The sequence below is a fragment of the Gouania willdenowi genome, chromosome 6, assembly GCF_900634775.1.
Source record: "Gouania willdenowi chromosome 6, fGouWil2.1, whole genome shotgun sequence".
Taxonomy (NCBI): Eukaryota; Metazoa; Chordata; class Actinopteri; order Blenniiformes; family Gobiesocidae; genus Gouania; species Gouania willdenowi.
The window spans coordinates 67,808,534-67,821,048 of record NC_041049.1 but is presented as its reverse complement, the minus strand read 5'-3'; the positions used below and the strand labels follow the sequence as shown (position 1 = coordinate 67,821,048).

The following is a 12,515-nucleotide window of genomic DNA, read 5'->3' as shown; positions in this document are numbered from 1 at the left end:
AAACAAATAACTAAAGTGAACTTGAATTGTTGACTATTGATCTCTATTTGAGTAACATCACTTAAGCAAGCCTTTTCTAACATTCCACACTACAAAATAAGTAATAAAAGTATGTATGATTCATGCTGATATCATATCAGATCGATATCTCTATCGGCCAATACTCAAGGCTGCAATATCGGTATTGTATCGGAAGTGAAAAAGTTGTATCAAGACATCCCTAAGCCCTCAGTATAGGATACAGTTATTTCATACTTAGTGTGTGATGTGTATTTGAAAAATAACAATAAAAAATTTAATTTTAATTCGTTTTTACCTAAGTTTTATTTTTTACCAATTACTAAACAACATTTCAGAAGACCCCAAGGTTGAAAAACAATGGTGTATCCGCATACACTGTATCCATAGGCAGTCATGAACATTTGGACATGAAGGGCCTTTATGGGAGAAGAAGAAATTAACGGCTTCGCCAGACGTACTTTTGCAGCACTTCCTCCCGTCCGCACACTTTGAGCAAGTAGCTGGAAAAGTCCACCTGGTCCAGGTCATCGTGAACCCAGCAGAGAGTCTGACTGATCAACAGCTCGACTGGGGAGCTCACTGTAGGAGAGAGAAGGAAAATACGTTAACAGACTGTTGCAACAAAACCAAAATGGGAAAAAGTTTTATCATTTTGTTGTGACGCTTGATAGAGACTAATAGTTCCAGCAGAATTGAATCTCACAATCTCAGGTAAAACATCACTGTTTGACACATTAGGAATGTAAAACACCCACATCTGTATACTTGCTGTAAGAGGACAGAGGATGAGGCTACCTCGACCTCATATACAGATACAGTTAGTAGTTATTACACTAACATACTTGCATTAGGGAAACCAATCATCCTAATATTTTATTGTTTCTTTTGCAATTATACACACAAACAAAAAAAACATGAATTTAGAAGAGTGAAACATCCCCCTCCCCCACCCCATAGCTCCAGCAGAGCTATTCTCCCATGTATTTTAACCAATAACAGAACTTCAAACATGAAATTACAGTAGATATATGAGATATACATAACAAATAATGCATATGTACACATACACAAAAACATTAGATACATGATACAACATGAGTAAACAACAAATTAAAGTTACCCAAGAAGTGGTAGGATCATCAGCGTAAATTTACAGTATCCTTAGCTCCCATCTTTTCTAAATAAGTTATAAAAAGTTGCCAGATGGTATAACATTTCTGGGCACTGGCTCTTGTGGTGTATCGTACAATCATCATAAATTTGGACTAATTTCCTATCACAGGTTATATTTTAGAAGAAAGCCAAAAACTGTCCATTTCTTAACCCATTTTGTCTTTAAGCATAACAACAGATGACTGTCACGGTTCCAACCAAGCAACAGAGACAAAAACTCTCCACATTAGGCCATGAAGTTTCCAAATTACTCATAAGAATTCTGTTATCGGCTAAATAAATTCTGCGTTAGTGTAGAAAGGAAAAATGGACCTTGAACAACCTCAAGCATATTTCTTATAGCTTATGAAATGTCTGACAACCTAAACTCTCACACTAGAGTGAACAGAGATTAAGGACAAGCCATGTTCAATTACAATTCAATTACGATTACAGTAACCACTGACCAGCAATTTTTCCAATTACCATTAAATATTTTTTTTTATCCTCAAATCAATTACGTTCTCAATTACTAAAGTTCAATTACAGTTGATCACAACTACTGAGCCTGAAATAAAAAAAAAAAACCTAATAAAAGTTAACCTTCCTCTTGTGTTAGCATCTCTAATGATAATAAAATACACTAAAAACAAATATCTATCATCAAATTTCTTTCCTACCTTGTGAGGCTTCCTAATCAATGAAAATGTAGGTTTTAATATTTTTGGTTTGGGCGTCTGAGCCTTTTTGGGTCAGTATATCCCTTGATTTAATTGTTTTCTTAAACGGTAAAATGTGGGAAAGCTTGATACGAAACATTTTATTAATTGTTAACTACAGGTGTGTAGAACTGTAACATGGTTCCCCAGTTAAGGGTTAAATTATAATTAACATTTTTATAGAACATTCATGGAAATTACAATTTACTTACAATTTTGACAACAGATTTAAAAAAAATTACAATTATGCCATAATTGTAATTAATTATCAATCTTGTGATTATAATTATAATTGACCACAACCGTGAATGTAAAGTATTTTAGGAGAATTTAAAAGGGTGCCAGTGATGGAGCAGACTCTTTAGTAGGTGTAAGGAAGCTCTAATTTCCTTTTAACCAATAAATGTTCTGCACATTTGTTATAAATTAGGTTTTAAATTTCAAATCAAAGGAAATGCAGCACTGTGCTGTGAAAACATTGCTTTATCTCCAAATATCTGGAAGAGAAGATGGAGCTAGGAAAGTAACCTGAGATGTAGCAGATGACTCTGATGTTTTGCTACTTCCTTAAGGTCTTAAGGTGCAGTCCGAACACAAACAAACACCGACTAACAGGTAGTTCAGACGCGATTCCTCTGTGAGAGGAAAGCCTTGTTCTGAGATTAAGGACACACACTCAGGTTACTTAGACATTCACACAGACCACCCAGCCCTGCACACTAGAGCAATAACACCTCCACCCTTCACAGGAATGGATGTCTTTGCAAACCACTTGGACCAAGTCTTCTGCACTGTGTTGTGTGGCAGCAGTTGTACAGCCATTCATTTTACACATGTGCTACAGGCGCGATAACTAGTAACCGAGCAATTGGACAAGCCCTGCTTTATTTTGAAACACTCTGTGCTGGTAATACATTTCTCAGCAGGGCATTTTTTGTGGTGCACCAGTTAAAAGAAGAGAAAATTCCCCCGCTGCATGCCAGGAACTATTTCACACATGGTTGGGAAAAGGGTGGTGGTAGGGTCACACATGGACCCTAAAAGGCAAAATGTACATCTTATAAAAAATGTTTACATTCAATAAAGACACATAGAACAAAATAAAAATGTAACAATGAAATAAAATTAAACATATTTCTCTAGTGTGCAATTGCAAAAAACCCCAAAATTTAAAAATTGGAGAGGAAATTACCAAGGTTTGGGTCATTTACAATTACGTTTTCAATTACCCATGTTCAATTACAATTTAATTACGATTAGTGACCAGCATTTTTTCCAATTACAATCACAATTACTGAGCCTGAAATAAATAACAAAATAAATGTTAACCTTAGCTTCCCGTTAGCGTCTCTTATAATAACGGGTCTTAAATCAGCCATAAAACACACTAAAAACAAATATCTATCATCTAATTTCTTTCCTGTCTATTAGTTACCTTGTGAGGCTTCCTAATCAATGAAAATATAGGTTTTAATATTTATGGTGTGGGAATCTGAGCTTTTTTTTTTGTCAGTATACCCCTCTATTTTATCTATTTCCTAAATGGTAAAATATGGGAAAGCTTGATATGAAACATTTTAATTATTTGTTAATTACAGATGTGTAGAACTGTACATAGAACTGTAACATGGTTACAATTTTTATGGAATTTTCATGGCAATTACAATTATAAAGTCAATTATCTAAACTCAATTACAATTCATTTACGATTGCAACAGCAACAACTTTTTAAAATTACAATTATAACTATGCCATAATTGTAATTAACAATTATTCATATTTATATTTGTATTAGACCCCAACCCTGGAAATGACTGTATATATGATATTTAATAGATTTAGATTATTAGGATATCTTATTAACAAGTTTTATGTATATTAAAAGGTAGATTAGTTGGCTGTAAGACAAAATGAAGTCAGGAGCCCCTCAACACTTGTTGGCTATTGGCCACAAACATCAATACATGTGCAGAGGAATCATCTTACCACAATGACTCTGTGCAGAGATTTAAGCTGCATCAACAAGTCAAAACACACTGAAAACCGTTATCTTACAGTCCTGAAAGCCAAGTCATACCAGTGGTAGAAAACAGATTGTAGAGATAATTCCCTGAAGGCCAACGGCTACACTCATTGTACAAGAGCATAAACTATTTTCATGCAAGACTCCGTCAGCTCAGCAACCTGTGACTCCTTCCACTGCTGAACTCTCACTCACTAACCTTCCTGGATGTCATTCTTCATGCAGTCACGCTGTAATCCAGATGACAAAAGCCGGTCCCTACGTAAACTATGACCAATTACATTCAAACTCAACAACAATGTAAAAATAAATAAAAAACAAACATGTATCATGATGAAATCAAAACAATTAGCATAAAAAGACTACGGTAATATGCATTTTATGTTTGACACTGATCCCTTTTTGAAAGTTGTGAACAAACGCTGTTGGCGGATAGCAACTGGCCAAGGAATAAAACTGTAATCCAAAAGACACCAAACCATTTTAGCATTTAGACTTTAAGTGCAACAGAAAATTTTTTAAAACATGCTTAAATATTAGATCTGTAAATATGCAAAAATCAACATGTCCAAAAATTTTTTTAAAAAAAGAAAAGAAAAAGGTCCATTAGAGTCTATACAATACATGAATTTATCTTTTTTCAGTTGCCCGGGTAAACTGAGACAGAGGGATAAATAGGTATAGAAAACAACTGAATGGATACAGTAACAGAGGGTAACAGTAGCTTTTCCCACTTTCATCATTATTTATCATTCTCTAGTTGTGGCTAAATCACAAAAGCCCTGATTTAAGAGGCTATGAAGATGATACATTTCATTTAACTCCAGCCAATGAGCCTCAGACTGTTTGAAACTCTTTGTCATGAGAGTGACAGTGCATCAACAGCTACTGCTTCACACACACATCTGCTGGCCGTCTCGTGGGAAAACGCTAATGAGACTTTATGAAGTTTGCTGCAAAGTTTTAGTATTTGACGGAGCATTTGCATCCTCTTCCTATAATGTTTGGGGACGCCAAGTGGGTGGCGAGCTTTGCATATGGCACTGATGTGTTTACCAAAATGAAGCAAATGAGTCGAACATTCAAGAGGGAAAACAATGAATACATTAAAGAGAAAATATCTTCCTCTTCACTGTTTGGGTACATCTGAGGATGTATTGTTCCAACAATGATTCATGTCTGATCTCAAGAACACAAGCTGCAAATTATTTGGGTCTACATATTCCCACTATAGGAGAAACAGAGGAATCAAAGGAGAAGAACCCCAACAGGGAAGTAGCAGAGGTAACCTGGAAGTGACCTGCATAGAGAAAACTAAAGAGATACATCATCAGACACAAGCAGGAAGGGGAAGCTGGGATAAACTTTTTAAAGGAAATTAGACAATAGAATAAAGATTACATATTTGATTTGAAGATTAAATGTTTTTCTGGGGTTAGAGATAAGGAGGTTAACGACAGTGCAAAAACAAAACAAAAATACACAACTGAAAGAATTAAGACAATCTTACCAATACGGCATTTTAGAAAATATGCATTGGAGAATAACACCTAATGCTAGCACACAAATAGATCTGCACAAATACAAACAGAGCAGATGTTTGCTCATCCTGAAATACACAAGTCCCACATCAGTCCCAGTGGTTTAGGTAGGAATGTTGATTCTTTTTTACTTTAATCAGGGTTGGGGTCAATTACATTTTTCAGTTACAATTACGTTTTCAAATACCCATGTTCAATTACAAGTCAATTACAATAGATTTTTATCCTCAGAAAGTCCATTCCAAATACGTTCTCATTTACTTTAGTTCAATTACAATTAATCACAATTACTGAGCCTAAAATAAATAATCTAATAAAAGTTAACCTTCCTCTAGTGTTAGCTTTCAGTTAGCATGATAGCGGGTCCTAAATCAGCTGTAAAATACACTTAAAACTAGCTTCCTGTTAGCATCTCTAATGATAATAAAATACACTAAAAACAAATTTCTATCTTCTAATTTCTTTCCTATCTATTGGTTACCTTGTTAGTAGGGCTGGGCGATATATCGAATATACTCGATATATCGCAGCTTGTAGTCTGTGCGGTGTTGAAAATGACCATACCGTTAAACTCGCGGACTTTTTTTTTTTTGATTTTTTTTTTTTTTTTTTTTTTTTTTAAATATCTTAGTGGCATTATGCACAAAAGGTGCACTTAAATTTAGTGTTGTTTTGAAATGTCATCTTAATGACAACATGCACAAAAGGGCACTATTTGTTTTAAAATATTGTAGTGGCATTATGTACAAAAAGTGCACTTTAATTTTGTGTTTTGAAATGCCATGTGAGTTGCATCCTGCCCTAATGTCTTGTTTTGAAATGTCTCTGTGACAATTTTGCACAGAACGTGCACTTTCTGTTGACAATTTTATGTTTAAGCCACTCACTGTTTAATAAATACAGTTATGTCAACTTTGACTTAGTTGTGATATCCCCTTTTTTGCATGAAAGTTTAAAATTGGCATATATTAATGCGGTATGATCAAGAATGTTTTAATGTAGACATATAGAATCATCATACTGGTGTGATTTTGTGCATCAAAGTGTTAATTCAAGGGTAATGCAAAATATCGAGATATATATCGTGTATCGTGACATGGCCTAAAAATATCGCGGTATTTATAAAAGGCCATATCGCCCAGCCCTACTTGTTAGGCTTCCTAATCAATGAAAATATAGGTTTTAATACTTTTGGTGTGGAGATCTGAGCCTTTTTCGTGTCAGTATACCCCGAGATTTAAATTTTTTTTAAATTGAAAAATGTGGGAAAGCTTGATATGAAACATATATTCATAAGAGTTAACTACTTATGTGTTAAACTGTACATAAAACTGTAACATGGTTCCCCAGTTCTGCATTAAATTACAATTAACAACTTTTATAGAATTTTCAATGCAATTCCAATTGCAAAGTCAATTATTTCAACTTAATTACAATTACGATATCAACAGGTTTTTAAAAATAGTATTACAATTATGACATAATTGTAATTAATTATCAATTACGCAAATGCAATCATAATTGACCCCAACCCTGACTCTAATATGCCAGTACATTATCTGAGGTGTTTTTCTTCATTAAACACTCGTGTGAAGCGGATCGACTTCATGCTTACCATCACAGGTAAAGGTTACCGGCTGCTGAGACTCAGGTATTTCAATAGAAACCTTGACGGAGCAGCTGTTGTCGCCTCCAGCATCCCTCTGTGCAATGACGGGGCTGAGAACGTAGCCAGGGTTGGTTGAGATTTCACTGTGAGGAAATTTGGAGCGCAGACTGGTGGGAGAGAACAGCAGAATCAAAGTCAATACTGTGTTTTTTCATACTTTATCCTTCACTTGGCCAGTTAAAACATAGCAGGGAGATGGACGCTAGCCAGGCTCACGAATTTAGGGAACTTAGAAGAAACCACTGAATAGAGAAGACTGATAGAGAAGCAAGTTATTCAACAACCCTGTCATTTATTTTCAGATTGATAGGGTTGTAAACAGGCTGGAATGGATAGATTTATTCAACATATTACTGGGAAGCAGAGGTGTAAGTAACGGATTACAAGTATTCATGTTACTGTAATTGAGTTGCTTTTATGGGTACTTGTACTTTTTTGAGTATATTTCAAAATCAGTTATTTTACTTGTACTTAAGTACATTTTAAAAGAAGTAATTGGTGACATTTCTACACCAGACTGTTACTGAGTAAATAATAATGTTTTTTTTTTTCTTCTAAATGATCAACATACATTGTGAAACTACAAAAAATTAAATGACCAGACAACAACAAAATGCATCCGTCATAGCCGACCAATCAGATTAAATGTAATGCACCGCACCAAAACAGCATTGAATGCTGGTTATTTTCTCAGTGTTAGAGTTCATAAATGTAGATATAATTGGAGCTTGACAATTTTTTTTATTTTTTTATTTTGAATTTAATTTATTGGTGTTATTTTATTTAAAATCAACTGTACATTTTGACAAACCTTTTATTTTATACAAATACCTTTGTGGAAAATAAATTAAGTTCCAATTGTGCAAGAATTGGTCTCTTCCTTTTTAAATATATACATGAGATGTTTATTGTATGTAAGGGAACCGTGGCAAGATTTATTACCAAAAATATACACGGGGGTTGAAAGTAACTAGTAACTTTTACTTTCATAGCTATTTAATTGAGCTACTTTTTACTTGTACTTGAATACTTTATGTATGACTTACTTGTACTTGAGTACAGTATTTCTACTTGAGTAGATATCAGTGCTTTTTACACTTCTGGTGGAAAGACAATAATAAACATTTCACTGACTGAATTCACAAGTTGAAAAACAAATGTGTTGTAAAATGTACATTTTCACCCTCTGGTACATGAAATAGCCTTTACATTATGACCAAATGTACTTTTTCCTTAGCGAACTTTGTTTCATAAATGCTGCTATTAGAAATGTATCATTAATAAGCGACTGATCAACTTACTGCTTAATGCAAGCTATGTCAAGCATTTTGTTGATCGACAAGCACGCACAGCAGTGACGACGGGGCGTCAACTGCAGCTTGATAATGCAAGTAAAATCCCTTGAGTAATTTCATCATCACTCCACCCAAAAACCTCCACAAAAACACCAGAAAAGAAAGTTTCATGTGCATGGCATCAAGCACGTCACAGCAATGTGCATCTTTCTAGAATTGCAAGGTCAAGAGGATTCGAGGGTAACCTAATCGTCGTTATCCAACATATCAATATGCATGTTTAATAATATGTATAGTATATGCAAGTATGTATATGAAGTTTAATATTAAAGTGGTATCCCTTTTTATTTAGATCACTTAATTTCAATTAATTCATTTAAAATAAATGCACTACTTTCTTGCAAATCCCACATTACAAACAAAGTTCAAAGTCTTTAGATATACTGTATCTTAGACAAACCCCGAAACAACATTAGAGGTTCACACTTGTTAAGAATGTCTGTTAAATTCTTTAACACTTTGTCAAGCAATATTACAAAGAATGTCAATAACAAACAGCTTTGTGCCAGCTGAAAGGCTCTTACATAGTTACGTCTTCACAGAAGGCCACGATCTCCAAATTCTGAGCGTTCTGTTCCTCTAAGGCAGCATTCTTCAATCCTTTTCCTTTTCCTTTGTCCTGCCGAGGCAAAGCAGTCACATACATCAGGCAAACAATATTAGAATGGTAAACCTTCTTGGAGGAGAAACAGGACAGCCTAATTCTAAAATAAGGTTTTGTGACTTTCAGAAAGGGGACATCAAGTTTTCTATTTAAGAGAAGGAAGATTTAACAGGTTTCTGCATGTCGGCAATTTGTTACCGGTCCCTTAATCTGTGTAAACATCACTAACTCTCTTATAACATTGACGTAGCCAAGAAACTGTACACATATCATTATTTACTAAAGCCTCAGGGTACATAGAAACCAGTTTGAATTATTATTGTCAATAAAAATTAAAATATATGTAAAACACTGAATAATTATTTTGGAAATTATGTCTTTCTTTACTTTGGAAAGCAGAGCCCTGGGCTTGTTTCCTGTTTAAGGTTAATGATGGTCAGTGTCATACAGGGTTGGGGTCAATTATAATTGTAATTGTGTACTTGATAATTAATTACAATTATGGCATAATTATAATTGCAATTTTTAAAATATGTTGCTGTTGTAATCGTAATTAAATTATAATTGAGTAAGTAACACCTATATTTTCATTGATTAGGAAATCTAAAAAGGTAACCAATGGATAGAAAATAAATTAGAAGATAAATATTTGTTTTAAGTGTATTTTACAGCTGATTTAGGACCCGTTATCATACCAGATGCTAACAGAAAGCTAACACAAGAGCTCAGTAATTGTCATTAATTGTAATTGAACTTTAGTAATTCAGAACATAATTGTAATTAACTTTATGGGGATAAAAATTAATTGTAATTGGAAAAAATGCTGGTCACTGTTATTGTAATTAAACATGGGTAATTGAAAATGTCTTAAACTTAACTGGCTCTTGATGACAAAATAACACAGAGTAGGTCAGGAGGAAGTTGATTACACAATGTTCTCTCCTTAAATGTTTTTTTGTGTGTTGACAACTTTCTGTTTGTTCTGTTCATTTACTCCTGCCTCCACATCACGTCTATGGGATGAATCTGAAAACCTGGGAATACCCAAGGGAAAACCCACGCTTGCTAGGATATTTATTCAGTCCTTTCAGCTAAGCAGCGAGGTCATCAACTGACGCACCAGTGGGCCAAAGTTATTGATTTTTAACTCTATTCTGAGAAACGTTACGCTTTGCATTGTTTACGGAAAAAAAGACTAGACACAAGTGCAGGATGTAGGTTGTAAGTGAAATGTAAACAAGTCTTGTTGTTAAGTTGCAATGGGCACAATAAAGAAAGAACTAATCAAAGACTGATTGAACTGACAATTTTAAACAAAAGACTAGGCAATACCTGTATTCATAAGGCAAATACGTACAGTATTTGGCAATTGAAAAAATTGGCAAAAAATAACAAATCCAGATACAGGTTGTCAACAAGTTTGTTCTTTTTACTAATTAAAATGAAAGTAATAATGCAGGAGAAACAGAAGACTGACCTTGACTTTAAATATGACCTTGAGCAAAGGTCAAGGTCACACATTGAAATTAAATGTTGTTCAATGGTACCAGTCTGAGCACTGTATCTCAATTTGTGGTCAAGTTACAGGGAAAAAGTATTTATTAAATTTTTTGTGACGTCAGGAACTTTGACCCCTACCGACCTTTTAATTGGTAGGTCATACAACTTTGGTCCAAATAATTAAAATACTCCACTTGAGATAAGCTTTTCATAAATGTAAGCAAACTTGTACAATAAATATTCATAGAAATATGGAACTTTTTGGTTTTTGACCCTTGACGCGACCTTGACCTTGACATTTTGGCTCCAAAAAAGGTTGATTTCACATCCTTGACATTGCCCCTATTAGATGACATACGTGTCATTAGTGCTACATTTAGCCTAGGAGGAGTTCCATGACAAAAGAGCTGCAGAAGAAAAAAAAAACTTTTCAATTGACAAATACAATGTTTCCAAAGACTGTGTAACAAACTAAAGGATACATTCAAGGTTTAATAAAGGTTCCGGCAGTTAAAAACAGAATTCAAGACAAGTGCAAATAATTTTAATCCAATATTTTATCATAAACTGTTACAGAAGCATCAAAGGGCAGAGATTGCTTAAGGCTGGTTAGTTATTCGTGTTAAATTGTTGGACTAAATCCAACTCAGGGCTACAAATGTTTTTAAATGAAACAAGACCTCAGCAACAGTAAAGATTGATTATAATTCAATTCAAACATTAATTAAAGGTTTGACTTTACAACTACCATGTACACAAAAAAATAGAGGTAACATTAGTTTTTAAAGATTGATACAACTGACAAAGATTCAACAAAACCAGAGCTCTAAATCTGTCTTGTTATTGTACACACATAATTGTGCGCCACACACACAGACAGACACAATCCTGAGACAGCCCCCACAGGAATGACTGAGTGATTCCTGGAGGTTGGACTACTGCCGGGAACCCGTAGTTACACTCGGACGTTTTTTTCATGTGGCTGTCTGATTGCCAGCGGCTGAGGAATGTGTTTCCTGTGGCACAGGAAATTAGAAGTGAAAAGGACCTCCTCTTCCTGTTGGCTCTGAGGTCATTTGTAATTCCTGGTCACGGCTGGGAAACCCTGACATCACTTTTTGAAATGAAGAAAAAAATCTGTTAAAGACTGTTAATAATTTTTTGAACCCCAAAGATTATCCATGGGTGTGTTTATCTTTAATGACAATGAAACAGGTTTTAACAGCATACGTCAAACAGGGTTTGCTCAGCTGTTTGTGCACGTTTGATGACGCGTACGTACACACCTATGTTTAGTTATCATGTATCTGCATGCATGACAAGTTCGTCAAGGCAGATAGCAGAATGGAAGCCAATGATTCTTTCTTGTCTAGGCGACATGAATTTAAACACTTACTGAGCCATTATAGGATCCCCCCTGAAGTGTTTGTATACAAATGTTCAAGATTACTAACCAAATAGAAAAGGCCTCCAATCAAAGGTAACAAAAGAAGCATATCACGATAGTAAAGATTAACTGGTATTTTGCCGGGCAGCACAGATGCAATGCAGTTTTTAGAGTTTAGATTAATCATTCAAGCCTCTAGTTAATGAAGAATCTTAATTCGAAATGAAAATAAAATAAAAATAAATACAAGAAGACTGAATATAACTATCGCTGCAAGAGAGTTTAACCATTATCCATCAGACATCAACCAATAAGTGAATGATATGAAAGAGAAGGTGTTTATATTTGCTTAATAAATATTTAATTGTACACAACTTCTATTTCCAGGGGTCTATAATTAAAAAGGCATTTTAGGGGTCTATCTTTGATAAAAGTTAGGCCTGGTTAATGCCAAAGAGCTTTGAACTCATTAGGCTTAATTTTCAGTAACAAGTCCTGTACTTACCATTTAGCCCACCCTATTCCAACAGTTATCCCCATTTTA

The 12,515-nt window shown here is 34.5% G+C and overlaps 1 protein-coding gene across 2 annotated transcripts in view; it reads right to left on the bottom strand.

The window, feature by feature from the left end:
- The window catches only part of pik3c2a (phosphatidylinositol-4-phosphate 3-kinase, catalytic subunit type 2 alpha), a 62,279-nt gene that overhangs the window by 31,266 nt on the left and 18,498 nt on the right, over nucleotides 1-12,515 (bottom strand). For both annotated transcript variants that reach the window (XM_028449135.1, XM_028449136.1), the window contains exons 3-5: nucleotides 9,005-9,099; nucleotides 7,072-7,232; nucleotides 480-600 (exon numbers count right to left, since the gene is read on the bottom strand). In XM_028449135.1, the coding sequence (XP_028304936.1) occupies nucleotides 480-600; nucleotides 7,072-7,232; nucleotides 9,005-9,099 (377 nt within the window). The remainder of the gene's footprint in view (nucleotides 1-479; nucleotides 601-7,071; nucleotides 7,233-9,004; nucleotides 9,100-12,515) is intronic.